The sequence below is a fragment of the Oryctolagus cuniculus genome, chromosome 16, assembly GCF_964237555.1.
Source record: "Oryctolagus cuniculus chromosome 16, mOryCun1.1, whole genome shotgun sequence".
NCBI classification, from domain to species: Eukaryota; Metazoa; Chordata; class Mammalia; order Lagomorpha; family Leporidae; genus Oryctolagus; species Oryctolagus cuniculus.
In genome coordinates, this window is record NC_091447.1 from 53,591,313 (window position 1) to 53,607,925 (window position 16,613).

The 16,613-nt window shown below is 54.5% G+C and overlaps 1 protein-coding gene across 1 annotated transcript in view; it reads left to right on the forward strand.

The window, feature by feature from the left end:
* Window positions 1-16,613, forward strand: part of LOC103345127 (ATP-binding cassette sub-family A member 13) — a 347,717-nt gene that overhangs the window by 16,821 nt on the left and 314,283 nt on the right. Inside the window, exons 4-8 of the mRNA XM_070059456.1 lie at window positions 6,228-6,370; window positions 8,372-8,397; window positions 10,775-10,920; window positions 13,207-13,337; window positions 15,691-15,824. Coding sequence (XP_069915557.1) covers window positions 6,228-6,370; window positions 8,372-8,397; window positions 10,775-10,920; window positions 13,207-13,337; window positions 15,691-15,824 — 580 coding nt within the window. The remainder of the gene's footprint in view (window positions 1-6,227; window positions 6,371-8,371; window positions 8,398-10,774; window positions 10,921-13,206; window positions 13,338-15,690; window positions 15,825-16,613) is intronic.

Genomic DNA, 16,613 nt, shown 5'->3' on the forward strand with positions numbered 1-16,613 from the left:
CAGGACTCTGCAGCCAGTGATACGGGCTCTGTTGGCTCTGATTAACCTCTTTGAATCTCTTGTCTCATTGCCTACTTCAAGTGTTCCTGTTCAAGAGAATGCAGAAAATGTGTAGCACAACCTTATGCAGAATGAAATCCGCCTGGCCAAGAACAGAGAGGAAACAGGTTTATTTGGGGTTTATCAGGATTGAGATCTGGGGAACAAATGAAAGTCTTAAATGTGTACCCAGGCTTTACAAGTCGGTGCCTTTCTCTGCATCCCGGACTGCAGGGGCGTGACAGTACCTTCTGCTCATCAGGAGTTAGGCTTGCGGCAGCAGACGTAAAACTGTCTCCAAGAAGGGGAATGTGTACAGTCTCGGGAAGCAAGGGGACGTGCTCACAAACTGCCCGAGGTTGGAGGCATCTGGAAAAGGCGGTTCAGCCAGGTCACGGCGCTGGGTGCACCCAGGTGGGTGTGGGCAGGACAGCCCATCCTAGAGTACTGAGACTGTATCAAGGCCCCCAGCCCTTCCATTCTGAGTGTCCTGAATCAGTGCTGCTCCAACCCACTCTTTGACACATGGCATGGGAGCATCTAGCTAAGGGAAATTAGTAAAAGCATATTATTATGCCTTGACAGTTAGAAAGCATCTTTTTTTAAGGAATGCAAGTTTTAGAAGTACAACTTTATAGTTCTTCTTCCCACCATACCTGCCCTCCCACCTACGTTCCCAGCTCTCCTCCTCCTTCCCCCATTCCCAGTCCCATTCTCCATTAAGATTCTTTTTTTTTTTTTTTAAAGATCTATTTGAAAGTCAGTTACAGAGAGGAGAGGAAGAGAGAGAGAGAGAGAGGTCTTCCATCTGATGGTCACTCCCCAGTTGGCCACAACGGCTGGAGCTGTGCCGATCTAGAGCCAGAAGCTTCTTCCTGGTCTCCCACATGGTACAGGAGCCCAAGGACTTGGGCCACTTTGCTCTGCTTTTCCAGGCCACAGCAGAGAGCTGGATCGGAAGTGGAACAGCCAGGTCTCAAACTGGTGCCCATATGGGATGCCAGCACTTCAGGCCAGGGCGTTGACCCGCTGCACCACAGCTCCGGCCCCATCCGTTAAGATTACAATTAACTTTGTACACAGAAGACCAACTCTACGAAGTAAAGATTTCAACAATTTGCACACACACACACACACACACACACACAATGGGAACTAGTTTTACACTTAATACTCATACAACTCATTGAGGACAGAGGCCCTGCATGGGGAGTTGGTGCACAGTGACTTCTGCTAATTTAACAACACTCTTAATGTATGATGTCACTGACTACCTGAGGCTCTTGATGTGAGCTGCCAAGGCGATGGAAGCCTTTTGAATGCCACTGTGCCATGACGCTAGCCCCACAAAGTACCTTTTGACACCAGGAAATTTCTGTTCTTCTATTTGAACATCCTCAGGGACCATAAATTCGCTTTCATCAGAGTTCTTTGTGCCACGTTTGAGTGCGCAAGTCAGTTTGACGTTTCCTTGGCTGTCGCTCCCCCTCTTCGTGGAGGAGCAACACAGGACCCTGCGCTGTTCTTTCGTCTGTTCGGCCCTCCCCGGGTTTGCTGCTGGCTCCTCCCGGGTCGGCTACTATCCCTTCCACCTCCGTGGAAGGGCAGTTCCCCCTGGCCACATTCCCCACTTCCGCAGGGGAGCGGCACACCGCCGGCCGGCTCTTCTCGGGGGCTGCACAGGTGTTCCTTCAGCTAGATGTTCCCCTTAGATGTTCCCGGTGCATGCCGTCTCTCTCCTCCTTTATAGTCCTCCTCCGCCAATCCTAACTCGGCTGCCCACACGCCGAGTACGCTGCTCTCCAATCAGGAGCAAGTCCTACAGTTTATTGGTTGAACTGGAGGCAGCTGGGTAGAAGCTGTTTTCTCTTCTCCCAGCGCCATATTGTAGGAGAGCAGATGCATAGAATAAGTCTTAATTCCAGTAACAGTCTAGTCCGAGCTGCTCCCCACAGAGGAGAGCAGATGCATAGAATAAGTCTTAATTCCAGTAACTTAGTCTAGTCCGAGCTGCTCCCCACACTTGGCACCCAGGGCCTCTGACTTGGATCCACACACGAGAAGCCTCCTAGTGTCTAGTGGGTCCAGAGAGGTCTGGGATGCGAGGTGGAATAGGGAATGAACGCTGTAAGTCACCGTCCAGCCTGCCTTGTTTCAGACCGGGACACCAGGCTTTCACACCGGGTCACGTGTGAACCCAGCTGACGCTCAATGCCATAATGACTCACTTCTGCTTGTGTGGTAATTGTCTTGGTTAAAGAAACCCTGAAGTTTTCATTTCAGGTGGAAATGTGACCATGGTTCGTTTGTCTTGTGGTTTTCTGAGACCTTTATGATCCTCTGGGGAAAGTTCCCTTTGGGCAGAATCCCAAGTATCATCTGATGGGTGCTGTGACCGTGAACCCAGCTTCCGCGTTCCTGGCTTTGCTAGGGAGAGTCCGCTGAGTGCTCGTGAGAGGACCCTGGGGGAAAACCTGAGTCGTCATTGACAGCAGAACGGGCGGATTCGCGGAGCGCTGGGGTTCCTGCCTGCTGTGTCGACGGCGAGCCCAGCAGCGAGCTAATTCCTCCTCCAGTCCTCGTGTGCTGTCGGCAGCTGCCCTCCCATCCCTCTCCACAGCCGACACCACAGGGGTCGGCAGCTGCCCTCCCATCCCTCTCCACGGCTGACACTGCGGGGGGCTCCTTGGCAGCGTCTGTCCAGACTTCGGTCAGCAGCACCCGTGAGCCGCCACTCAGCCCGGATTGGATGTTCAGTCTTTGACTATTGGCTCCTTGGAAAGTTCTCTTTACCAATTTCCACTTGTTTCCAGTTACTCTCATTTCATAGTCTGCTATTTTCATTGTCTTTCTCCATTCTGAGATCCCCTGACCCCAGCCTGTCCTGTCCCCAGCCATCGCTAGCCTGTTCAACTCCACCGTAGTTCTGTGACTGAGCTGTTAGATAAGTGGAACCGTAGACCACGCAGCCCAGGAGACTGGCTTGTGTTTCCACTAATGTGAGTCTCGGGGGTCCATCCAACTTGTTGCACCTGCCAGCTCTTCATCCTTTTTTTACTTTTGAATAATATTCTAATATATGGTCTAAAAATCTTTTATTGGTTGTAGATATCTGAAAATTGTTCTGTCAATGGAAACCTGAGACCAATAAGCAGAAGTCCCTTATCCCCGGGGCCAGGGCTGTCAGACGTTGGCTGGACGAGCTCTTCCACTGGCTTTTCGGGAGAGAGTGAGGACCGGGAGACGGCGGAGGCTGACTTGCGGTGCTCCCTCACCTCTTTGTCCTGGGGTGGGAGAGAGACCCTGAATAATCGGTGGGCTGGGGTCCTGCCTCTCCAGCTCCCCTTCCCACAGCTGACCCTGAAAAACATGGGAGTTCTGTTCTCTTTTGAAAGGCAGAGCCAAGGAGAGAGAGGGCTCTTCCGTCTGCTGGTTCATTCCCCAAGTGGCTACAATGGCTGAGGCCGGGCCCACCTGAAGCCGAGCGTGCCTTCCAGGTCTTCCATGTGGGTGCAGGGACTCAAGTACTTGGGCCATTTTCAACTGCCTTCCCAGGTCCGTTAGCAAGGAGCTGGATTGGAAGCAGCAGTTGGACTCTAACTGGTATCAAAGGGGATGCAGTCCTGCAGGCGTACGGTTAAGCCATGCCACAGTGTCATCTTCACTTTTTTCCTCTCTAAGATTTATTTTAAAGGCAGAGTTAGGAGAGGCAGAGACGAATCTTCCATTCACCAGTTCATTCTCCAAATGGCTGGGGCTGGGCCAGGTGGGAGCCAGGAGCTCCATCCGGGTCTCCCACATCAGTGGAGGAGCCCAAGCACTTGGACCGTCTTCCACTGCTTTCCCAGGTGTTAGCAAGGAGCTGGGTCAAAAGTGGAGCGAAGGGACTTCTAACCAGTGCCCATATGGAATGCCAATGTCACAGGAAGTGCCGTCATCCGCTGTGCCGGGATACCAGCCCCAGGAGCTCTTGGTGAGGGCTGGGTGGTGAGAGACAAGCAGGGCCGAGACGGATCCTGAGGTCCCAGTAGCACTCGGAGCCACTATTTCTGGTCTAGAGATCAGGGATTTTTTTTTAAGAGAATGTCTCTTTAAAATGATTGAAAAGCAGAGTGATGGAGATTTTCCATCTGCTTGTTCACTCTCCAGCGGGCAGGGCAGGGCAGGCGGGAGCCAGGAGTCAGGAACGCCATAGGAGTCTCCATGTGGGCGGCAGGGACCCAAGCGCATGAGCCGCCATCTGCGTTCACAGACGCTGGGTTGGAAGCAGAGCAGGCGCTGACACCAGGCATTTAGATACGGGACGCGGGGTTCGGCGAGGCAGCTTAAGCTGCTGCACCGCGAAGCTGGTCCCCGTCTGTCAACTGGCAAGTAGTCGTCGGAAGTTGTAGGACGATCATTCTCTATGCTGCTTGCTTGTTCTCAGCCCTGGGCTGCAAAAGTGTCCGGTCCTGCCGTGTCTCTGCACCTGCAGCAGGGGCTGGGCCTGAACGGTGGCTTGCCCCGCCCACCGCCCCCTCTGGCACCTCCAGATGCTGTGTGGAATCTCACGGTGTCTGCGTGCGATGTTTGGTTCGTGTCTCTGAGAGGCTGACTCCTGGGCCTGGTCGGAGGGCGAGAGGAGCTGCGTCCGCCCTGCCCAGTGGGCTGTTCTTGTTTGTCCTCCGTTTCGATTCTGCCTCCCCTCCTTCCCTTCAGAAGGTCAAGCACTGCAGAGAGGAGTCCCAGACAAGACCAGGGCCGGCAAGGAGGAGGCTGCCTGCCCAAGTGCTCTTCCGGCGCTGGGAGTCCTGGTGCTCTGGGATTTCTAAACGTTACGTATGATCTTCCCCCACACCAAGATTCTCCATGCAGCTTTCTCTGCTGTAGATGTTTCTCAAGTTAACGATAGGCCATGATCCCTTCGTAAAACCAGATTGAGCTACTTTAACAATTAGAAGCACACAGAACGGTGCAGGGTTACCGGGGAAACGGGTCTTGAATGCCATCAGCCTCTCTAATCCGAGCCTCCTGTGGCTTCCCAGCGAAGTCTCAAGTCTCAGGGAGGCCAGAGAGTTTGGACAAAGTTCAGCTGTGAGATCTTCGTTGTTAATTTTTAAAAATGTTCTAGAGATCTTTTTAAAAGGAATTTTAATTCTATCAACTCGAGAGGCAGAGACAGCAGTCCCCTCCCCCAGATGACTGCAACTGGAGCTGGAAGTCCAGTTCTGGTTCTCCGGGTGTGCGGCGGGGACCCAGTTGTTGGAGCCATCACCGCTGGCTCCCAGGAGGAAGCCAGGTTCTGTGGTGCGGGCGCCCCCCCCGCCCCCACAAATGCTGGCGCTCTGAGGTCACTTTTGGCCTGTAGCAGAAGGCCTCAGCAGAGAGGCGGGAACTGGGGTGTGTGTGTGTGTGTGTGTGTGTGTGTGTACGTACGCTCACTGTTGGAATTCCGACCCTTTTGGGCTAGAGGATGGAGGTCTGCCCAGAGCCCCAGCCGTCCGTCTCGGAAGGTGAGCCTGGGGCTGGGGCCTGGCTTTCCCGGGAGCTGTCGCTTGCCATCAGCAGGTCGCCTTTCTTCCTACTCTCTAAATGGCAGAACCTTGCCCACCACGTACCTGGCTCTTCGTCATCCGGTCCCATCAGCGTACACAGTCCCCACCCCTCCCCCACAGCTGCCCCATCGTTTCAACCTCTTCCTGTCACAGGGCCTTTGCACGCGCTCCCTCTGCCCGGAGCATGCTCCCCCAGTTCTTCCTAGCACTGGGCCATTTCAATGCTCAGTGTAACAGACTTCCTCTCGGAGCCTGCCGTGGGCGCCCTCTGTGACAGCACCTGTCTCCTCCCGGCGCCGTCAGTGCCTCCTGATGCAGGGGGCGTCTGCACTCCTAATACTTGTGTGCGGCGTGTGCTGTGTGTGCCAAATACATACACAAAACATGAAGTGACCCACAGATGCGTGAAACGGTGAGCTCTGCAGATAACAGCCCGGCACCACTTTGCCCTCTGAGCTGTGCCCTTGAGCGGGGGCTTCCATTCTGGGTGAGGTTAGGTCACCTAGACACTCACGGGGGCGGGTGCTGTGTAACTGGTGCCTGCTGAGCCGAGATCTGGCGCGAGCACCGAGCATGTCGATGGCGTGACGGAGCCGTGACCTGTGGGAGAGCTCCACTTGGCGTAGTTATCTCGTTTACTTGACCTCTGTCCAGGTCCCAGGCTGCAGCTGACCGTGAGACGCTCAGAAGTCTGCCCTTCTTAAGGGAGATGCAAGGCCTGGCTGAGGAAATCTATGAGACCATGGACAAGGCAGAACACTTACAAAAACGTTGGGCAGAAGGATCCAAGACCCCAGGCAAGTATCTCGTGATGGTGGGGCTACTGCTGCACCCGGCTTAGGGAGCGCCGGGTGGAGGCTGTGAGAATCGCGGATTCGGGTGCAATCCGTGTGCAGTGTGCGTTTTAGGGAAGGCGCGCCCTCTGGTGGACAAAGGTGGCACCTGCCGTCAGGTGGGGAGGGTTTCCCTCCTGTCCTGGCACCTGCCCTTGGAGGCACTGCGGGCCCTCCTGGCTTGGTCCGCACAGGTAGCCTCTGCACACTCCCCCTCTTCAGTTCCCTCTACGGCTGTTCTCGCTTCCCCATCCTCCCCACACACTCCCCCGCGCCCTCTGGATCCCTTCTCTGCCCGTGGACAGTCATCTCCCGTGCCAGCAGCACTGGCGCTCCTGTCTGGGGGCAAGCGCTGGTCCGGACGTCCGGACAAGGCTGCTCTCACCACACACCTTCTGGATACCAGGGTGGATTGTTCTCCAAGGGGAAGCGATTTCCACTCTTAGAAAAACATCCGCGTTCTAGGAGACCTCGACTCACAAATCTAGGCTAGAAAGAACGGATGCAGAGCTCGGCTCACAGGGAGAAGCCGGCACCTCGAAGGGCAGCTGCTGCCATCCTCTGTCTCCGAGTCGCGTTGCCGATGCAAGCTGCCTAATCACGGGGCCGTGGCAGGCCTGTCCTCTTAGCTCTGCCCCAGCCATGGCTGCATGCGAAATGCAGGCCTTTCAGTCAGATCTGGCTGTCGAGCAAACAACGAGTACTTACGTCCCAAACACCCCATACGCACAGCAAACAGCCGTTCACATTTTGTGTGAAACTCGAGCGTCACTGGATGCTGTTTTTATTGGGTAGATCTGACAACCAGAAGCCCTCAACTCAACTTTTTCTTTCCAAGTCACTTTTCCCCCTCATGGAGCATCTGAGACCATGGAGTGAGGTGCTGGCAGACGAGTGAGGTGGGGCTCCTCAGGGCGGGGCCTGTGTGGGGTGTTCCTTGGAGAAATGCGTGCCCCTCATGGGTGGGTGGGGTGGGCGTGGCCTCCGACCCAGCGCCCAGCAAGGACCAGGGTGGCCTCTGGCACCAACAGGTGATCTCGGATTAGGCTGTGTTGTAAGGGCTTTATGCTTCTATAACATTTGATTTAAAATGAAGCGTTTTTTTTTAAAAAAAAAAAAAACTTACATATGTATTTGACAGACTGATAGATCTTCGGTCTGTTGTTTCACTCCCCAAATACCCATGACAGACAGGACTGGGCCACGCTGAAAGCTGGAGTCTTAATGTGCTGTTGAAAGAAGAATTGAATTTAAAAATGTGAGCAGGCTCACAAACACCCATCTATTGGTTCCTTCCCCAAATGCCTGGAACAGTTGTGTTGGGTGAGGCCACAGCCAGGGTCCTGCAGCTCCATCTGGTCTCCCGCGTGGGTGGCAGGGACCCGAGTACTTGAGCCGTCCCCTGCTGGCTCTGAGTGCAGGAGCAGGAAGCTGAACCTGGGAGCAGGACTTGAACCTGGACACTCTGATCGGAAATGCAGGTGTCCTGGCAGCACAGCGAATGCTTGCCCGAGCTGCAGTTTTGGGATGGAGCTCCCCTTTATTTTTGACTTCCTGTTTGAGTCATTGCTATGGTACATGTGATTCATGTACCCAAAAAATTTGATTCACCCAAAAGATCAGAACGTCACTGTTGCCTCCTGCTTATGTTTTCATTTGTCGTCCCTCCCCGCTCTGCCTGCTGCCCAGTGCTCACGAGGCCTGCTGGAAGTAGACTGAGGAAGCAGCGCCGCAGCCTTTGATCATGGGCGTCTGCTCTGCGGGTTAGGTTTTTCCCAGGGAGTCGCTTAGCATCAGCGTGGCCTGGAAAGCAGGGGTGGTCTCTTCAGGTGGGCGCTCCTGGTTGGGCTCCTTTGTCTTTTGGGCTGGGGCTCTGACAGTTCATTGACTTGAACATAAGCCGGCACCAGCCCAGTCTCTGGGTTGATGTCCGCACTGATGTTTCCCGAATCTTCTCTGTTGCAGGCTCCCCTCGCGGTTCCAGTTCGACAGTAAGTATCTGGGCAGCTTTCAGTTAGACTGCAGAGGCCTGTGCTTGAGGGCCCAGCACTGTCTTAACGTGTACGCTGTATCTTCACACACTTCCTCCGGATTGGATCGGCGGTAACTGGGGTCGGAGCGGGGCTTGAGAGGACAGATTCCCTCCAGGGACTGGATGAGAGAGGACTTTAAATTTCCTCCAGCAGAGTTCTGGGTCTGAACAGGGGAGAGCTGAGGCCGGCAGGTGGTGGGGCTCCAGGGAGTTGGTGCGCAGGCCTGGCTCGAAGCTCGCCTGATCCCAAGTTGGGCCTGAGGTCTGTGTCTGTCACAGGAGCTGGGGGTCGTTTGCCCCTCAGGGGGCTTTGCCAGCTTCTGGACACCTTGTGGGTATCACCATGCCACAGCGGGGTCAGGGGGAGGTTGGATGGGGTCCACTTCCTGTCTGGAGTGGGTAGAAGCTTCTGGTCAGTGGCACAACCTATTTTAGGTGGCTGCCTAATCTTAGAAGGGTTTGTAAGGGTTCATTTAGAAATGAACAGGTAGTGAGCTGTTGGAGGAAAAGTGAAAGCATAAGGACGCACCAGTCCTTATGAATTGAATTGGACAGCAACATCACTGTACCCGGGAAATTATAATAGCACAGTAGAGTCACAAAAATGGACATTTTTTTAAGATTTTATTTTGAGAGAGTTAGAGAGACAGAAAGGTCTCCCTTCTGTTGGTTCACTCACCAAATGGCCGCAACGGCCAGAGCTGCGCTGATCCGAAGCCAGGAGCCTCTTCTAGGTCTCCCACGTGGGTGCAGGGGTCCAAGGACTTGGGCCATCTTCTGCTTTCCCAGGCCACAGCAGAGAGCTGGACTGGAAGAGGGGCAGCGGGACTAGAACTAGCACCCATATGGGATGCCGGCACCGCGGGTGGAAGATTAACCTACTGTGCCCGTGTTTGACCTCAGCAGCTGGAAGCATGGTGTGGGGAGAGGACATTTCCTGGGAAAGATTCGGGAGGGTATTCCTGGGCAGGGGGAGGGTCTGGCTGGGGGAAATTGGGAGGCTGATCTCGGACCTGCGCGTCCCAGCGGTGCCGTCACGCAGGCCGTAGGGGGAACCAGTTTGGAGGTGGGGTATCGGCTGGTTATGGACGTGGAAGACGGTGACGCGAAGTTGACCGTGGAAGGACGCTGAGGCAGAGCATGGATGTGACGGGGGAGGGGAGGCCTGCAGGAGCCCTCGCTTCGGAGAAGGGTGGGACAGACGGGGTGCAAGCCCTGGGAAGCCACACCGGGGAGGTGTGTGTGGGGGGAGCTGCTGCAGCGTCGGCACTGAGAAGTGACCGCGGAAGCGGACCTGTGGAGCTTGCTGTGATGTTGGCGGGAACAGTGTTAGGCGAGGATCTCCAAGCACGTTTGCACCAGACTGGTCACCTTTGAGTTCCAGTTTCCATGAGCTTTCTAAGTCCCTGGTGACACCGTGGGTGCTTACGTGATGCAAGGCAGCTACAGTGTCACAGGGAACAGAGCCTTACGGGATGGCTGTCCTCTGTGCAGTCCACTGCGGACCACATGGGTGCACAGCGTTTTTCCCGTTTTCTCTGCATCGCCCTGTCTAGCTTCCTTTAGTGTCTTGGTGCGAGGGCGGCTGTGGCTTTGCTGGCTGTGAAAGCATCTGCTCCTGACTGTGAGGAGGGGTTTATTTCCTCTCTCCCTGAACTTGCGCCTGGGGAGAAGGTGCCTCCCCCTCTCCTGAGCAGGAGGGGCTTCTTGACTTCGTTATTTACCCAAAGCCGGGGAGGAGAAATCCGGTCTGTAGTTCCATCCCGTGAGGTGTAGGACGATGTCCCTTTAGCCGCAGCTTCACTTTCCTCTGGACCACACTTCTGCAGACTGCACCCCCAAGTCCAGCTCCGTGGAGGCGGTGCGGGGCCGGTGAGGGGGGGAGGAGCCACGTGTCTTGCGTGGAGGAAGGAGAGTGTCCAGCCGGTTACGCTGTGAGCCAGCGAGGACCGGGCGCAGCCGAAGTATCGGAACACATCACCAGCGGCAGGCCCACTTTGGTCATGCTTCGGTATACCGTTTTCTTAGTCCTTACTTGTAAACGACAGATGACTGCGTCCTTATCCAGCCTTGAAGCCGGCGTGGCTTCAAAAACCTGCGAAGTTGGTGCAGTGTGTTACAGAAACGGGCACCTGTGCCCCCTTCTCCTGTTCGTATCTTCAAAGCGTAACCAATGAAACAACCCAGGAGAAGAATCGCATCTTGTCTGTCCAGCGGCTGGGCGAAGCGCATGCTGCTATCGGCAGGACCCCTGCCTCCTGCCGTCCTGCGGTGTCTTGTCTGTCTCATTTAATTGAAACGACCAAAGGAGGACTCTCGGGTGTTTCCCCTGCCAGGTGGAGCTGCAGGAGGCGGAGGAGCTGACAGCCACGCTGGAAGTCCTGCAGCAGCGGCCTCACCTCTGGGACTTCCTGCTCTCCCTGCCGGCGCTGCAGGACGACGGCCTGCGCACGGCCCTGCACTTCCTCCAGGCCGCTCGGGGGTGAGCGAGAAAGCGCAGCGGAGCTCAGCTCAGCGGGGGTGTTGGTGTTTCTGCCTCGATTTTAAATGGGAAAATACGTCACCAAGTAGCTGTTCCGTTGGAACAAACCCCTGCTGTGGTGTCCCCCCTCCCCCCGCCCATGGCTGAGCACCTGCGCCCGTGTCTGTTCCTTGCCCTCGGTGCACACGCGTGTTGTGCGCTGGTGCTTCCGGGCTGTTCCACAGGGGCCTCCCTGGAGAGAGAAGCCCAGCCTTCCCTCCCAGTTCTTGCAGCTTGGGAGGAGCCACTTTTCATGCCTGCGTGATGTCCTGGGTTGGCAAAGTACCATATCTGTCATCTACTTACTAATTTTAGTGATAGACCTTTGTTTTCCACTGATAGGAATGTGCCATGGATATGGTTATTCTAGCCAATAAATTACGCCACAGCTGCTCTAAGCGCCACCCAGAGCTGCTGAGCCCAGTAGTCCCCGTTGGTCATCGGCAAGGTGGATGTGGACCGGTGATGGATCAGAACCTGGGGTGTTCCTGTGGTTGAATTCACACTGCTGTTTTTGCAGCTGAATTTTGTGGTGCTAACTCATTGCGTGAATGTGGTGTTTTCTTAGCAAAGGTTTGTAATCTCACAATATTAACTGTTGTTTATTTCATCTGCCATCGGTGAGAGCAACCAGCATTGTCCCCAGGCAGGGCCGAGAGGGGCTCAAGTCCCAGGCTTGCTGTTTTGGTGGCCTCTTCCTCTCCTCTCCAGCCTGTGCCCCTGCCTGTGGCACAGGAAGAGGCCCATGGGGCCGAGGGCTGTGTCCACAGGGTCCATGCCCTCAGCCTCCCTCTCCCTGTGGCCTCCCACCCCAGAGCCTGCCCAGGGCCCCTTGCCCAGGCCCTCCCTCCCAGGCAGGCCTTACCTCTGCAGTGTGCGCCCCCAGGCCCAGAGTGCTCCAGGGGCAGCCGCAGGAGTGGGGGCTGGAAGGGTGGGTGTCCTCGGCTGTGCCTGCAGGAGGACCTACATGCAAAGGGCTCCAGAGACTTTGTGGAGGTTTTCCTTCATCTTTTTTATAATGTTAATGTCCTGTGAACTCTGTAAAGCCCCTTCATGTGTACTGAGCCCCTTGGGAGGAGCTGAGGGTAGGGCCGGGGCCAGATCCTTGACAAACTCATGGTCTGGTGCACAGATCCAGGGGTCAGAAAATCCTAAACTGGAGTGTAGGAAGATGTCTCTGTCCTTGTAGGAACAGGTGCATGTTTTGAGAGATTGTGGCTTGGTCTGTCCCTGGGGGTCTGGGCTTTGTTGGGGGACTCCTTTGTATTCTTCCCTGAGCCCGGAACCTGTCCTCTGTAGATGGCAAGCATTCGGCTGTTTTGCGATGAGAGAGGCCTTTGAGATTAGAAGGTGTTTGAGTTGTTGAACCACGTCGGCCTCAGCAAACGTTTTATTTTGATATTGTGCTTGTGTGGCAGTTATTTGCCTTCTAAGAGAGAAGCATTCTCAAGAGGTGCCAGTTTGTTTCACGACTTAACTAGTGATGTCAACATGAAGATGCTGGGAGAGATTTTCCCCTGTGACAGCTAGGGAAGTGAACCTGTTTGAAAGCATTACTCGGGGCTGTGTCTGCCTCAGGTTGCTAAAATGTAGATACCCCAAGGCACTTCAAAAATTTGCAGAAAACTGGAATGAAGCATAAGTCAACTTTGGTGCTAAAAATATTTGAAATCCATACTTTTTCCTAATACTCATTCTTTATGAACATGTAGGGGTCATCTTGTATTCCCACTTTGGTCAAATGTGTATTCTGACCTCACAAAGTTAGATCAGCCCCATAGAAAGCCCCTCCTCCTGGCCCCTGAAGCTCTGGCACCTTCAGACCTGGGTGTTAAGATGGTGGAGGGCAGGGCCCTGGGCAGCTCCAGTGGGCTGACCTCTGAGTGTGAGATGGCCTGGTGGCCTCCAGTTGAGATAAACTGAGTGACCATTGCTTGTCTGAGACAGCAGCACACATGCCCTGGCTGGCCGTGCTGGCCACGATAACCGGGCAGGAGACCTGAGCTGTTGGGAGATGGTTTCACAGTGGGGCCGGCCCAGACCTGCGGTCCGCTCAGAGGTGGAGGGAAAGGTGGCCAAAGTTCTTGAGAGGGACAGACCTCTCCCACTCAGCCCCTACGCAAGGAGCTGAGGTCCCGTGAGCCGTGAGGAATCCGGCCACATCTCTCCCCAGAGCTGGACGCGGTCACGGGACCTCAGGCTTCCTAACCGCCAACTCCTGCTGCTTCTGTTTGGTTTTGGTTTTAGTTTCTTGATGTCCCTGGAAGGATCGGCTTGGCTGCCACTCAACCACACCTTCTCCTGGGCTTCTGGGAGCCTCCTGAACGTGACCATCTCCACGCTGACGACTCTGCAGCGACATGGAGCGGCGCTTGCTGGTACGGACGCCTTGGGCTGGCGCTGCATGGCAGATGCTCCACTGTTTACATGTACTGACCACATACATCCCACCTGCTGATTCAAGAGGCGGTTTAATTAAAATATCACGCCAAAGAGGATCAGCTGATTCTCTCAACAAAGTTAGAATGAGTATTGGAGTTAGAGTGAATATGACTTTCTACCACTGTTGAGATTCTGTAGTCATTGCTGACAGAAATGATGTTTTAACGTGACCGGATGTCCTCTGAGGTTAGACTCGTCACTGGTTCTGCAGCTCTGACTTTTCCCCTCAGGAAATGTTTGGAGCCCTGTAGGGAGGAGGGGGCAGCTTGGTGTGTCCTTGAAGGGCCCTTGAATGGGCTCATCCAGCCCTGCTCCTGACTTGCCTGGTGATCTGGATATGTTACTTCTACTTCCCTCTTCTCTTTCTTCTCTCTCTCCCTCGAAGTGAAATTCAGAGAACAATGAGGTTAGAGGTTACACATTCATCCCTCTGTCCAGCCAGCCTTCTACCCAGCCCCTCACCAACCCACTAATCCATCCACCCACATGTCCATCATCCACCTGTCATCCATCCGTTTGTTCGTTCTCTCACTGTGAATACTTATTGAAGGCTTCCTCTGAGTCGCACGCTGTCCAGGCATGAGAACAAGAAGATGAAAAGAACACAGTTTTGCTCTGGAGAAGTCATAGTTGGTAAAGGAGACCCGTGTGTCAATAGAGGAAAAGCAAAGGCCACAGTAGGCTTGTGGCGTCCTCAGGAAGAGCCCCGCGCAGGACAAGCTGGAGCTCATCAGAGACCAGGGAGCGTCTCCCGGAAGCGTGTGGAGGGCTGGGCATGCTGAGAGCTGTCCGTGTGGCTGGGGAGCCTCGGGAGGTGGCAGGAGGTGGCTTGGACAGGGAGCCCAGGCCAGGACACAAAGGGGCATGGGAGCAGTGGCGTGAGACCTGCCTCGTCGAAAGAGACTCTCGGGGCAGAGATGGAGGGAGGAGTGGAGCAAGCAAGGCTGGGGTGAGCCTGTGATGGAGTCTCTGGTCAGCTGCCTGCTCTCGAGGTGTGAGTGTGAGACGGACTCCGTGATGGTGTCAGCAGCTGCCTTCAGATGACTCTGTGCGCGGCAGTCTCGGATGATGCCCTCCGTCTCCCCGTGCCGCACCTCTTGCTTGCGCCTCGGCACAGGGAGAGCCAGGGAAGGGCTCCTCTGAGGGCTCTGTCACAGGACCATTGAGGCAGAACGCGGTTTTCACGCTGGGCCAGTTCCAGCAGGAACTACTGTTTCTCTCTATGCTCAGAACAAAACCCAGAGCCGGGGAGACGCAGCAAGTGCCACGTTGAAATCTTCCCGGAGACCTCGCTTCTAGCAAACAGTGGAAGCTCAAAATTTTGTACATCATTCAAGTTATGCTAATTGATTTACTCACAGGGGCCAGCACTGTGGCATAATGGGTAAGACTGCCGCCTGCAGCGCTGGCATCCCGTATGGGCGCCGGTTCAAGTCCCGGCTGCTCCAATTCCAATCCAGCTCTTTGCTATGGCCTGGGAAAGCAGTGGAAGGTGACCTGGGTACTTGGGTCCCTGCACTTGTGGGGAGAGCTGGAAGAAGCTCCTGGCTTCAGATTGGCTCAGCTCCAGCTGTTGCGGCCAACTGGGGAGTAAACCAGATGGAAGATCCAGCAGGGAGCTGGATCAGAATTGGAGCAGCTGGGACTCAAACTGGCACCTGGATGTGGGATTCTGTTGTCACAAGTGGCTGCTTAACCACAATGCTGGCCCTGGGATGAGTATCTTGGGTTTTCAGTTCTAGATGGTAGCTTATTTTGGTAGCTTATGGGTTTTAAATCTTGATTATCTCAATTTGGGGAGCCTTTTCATGACTCTTAAAGTTTTTGGAAAGATGGTTTTAAAGAACCCATTGTATTTTGTGGAATAAATGTACTATAAATTAATCCTTTTCCCTGTTGCTAGCAACTAAGATGATTTTCAGGAGTTAATCGGTTTAAAACCAGTGCACTACCACTTTTGTACATTGATTTTTTTGGTTCAGAAATCTGATTTGGTTTCTTGAGCAAGATTCTAGGTGTGAGATTAGTGGGCTCAATAAATGTGAATGTCCAGGCTCTCACAACACGTTTCAAATCACTCTCTGGAAACTGTGGCATTGTTTATGCCAGGAGCCGGTGGCGACTCGGCGTTCTCTCCACAACATTGAGCACTGGCTTCTGTCTGCTTTTCAAAGCATATTTGTCTTTCATTTGCTTTTCCTTTGGAGGTGAAAATAACATTGCTTCTTGACTTACTTTCCACACATCAACGTACTGACCGACTGACAGCATGGACTGCTTGTTTCCCAGGGTCTGGGTCCCGCCTGTCCCTGCGGAGTGTCGTGTGGGAGCCACAGAAGGTTCAGGCCAATCTCCAGACTCGGTTCGGGTTGGATGAACTTCACACGGGACAGATCCTGAATTATTCAGCTGAACTAAGGGAGGTATGCACACTTGCCTGCTCGTCGCCCCACTGGGTCTCCCCACAGGGGCGGCTCCAGCCTTACCTGTGGGCTCCACATCCATGGATTCAACCAACCGGGGTCACAAATATTTGGAAACACACCTTGTATTTGTGCCATTGTTCTCTCGCGACACAGTGTAACAAGTCATTATGTAGCATTTACGCTGTGGAGGGGTTTAGAGGATGCGCACAGATTATGTGTATACTCTGCACGGTTTCGTCTAGGGACACAGCATCTGCAGGATGCTGAGGGATGACTGTGTAGACTGAGGCAGGGTGGGCAGTGGTGACGGGAGGGGGTAGCCAGATGGGAGAGTTCTCCTGCTAAGCTGAGCTTCTTGGACATGGCCAGGCCCTGTGGTCTCTGGCCTGTATGGAAGGGTCCTTTCTTCCTTGGTACTTTATCCAGACTCCTAGACTCTTGCTAGTCCTGGGAATGGTCAGCAGGTGGAGGCACTGGCTCAGGTGAGGGCGGGAGTTTGAGAAGCTGAGACACAGCAGGCAGGGCCCAGTGGGAGTGTGTGTGGGCACAAGTGGGTGATTTTCCAGGGGAAAAGATGGTTGTTACGAGAGCAGGAGGTGTAGGCCATGGTGGCCAGCTGAGCTCACCGCAATTGACTTCACCTTCCCAGAGCGGGTGAAGTAAAGAGGTGGACCTGCTGACACACAGCCCAGTTCTCCTCCTGATGTTGAGGCTTGGGGGTGCCCTTGGCCTGCCATCTCCCTTCGGTGGCTCCAGCCTGTTTGTGGGCACTCTGCTTAGTGCAGG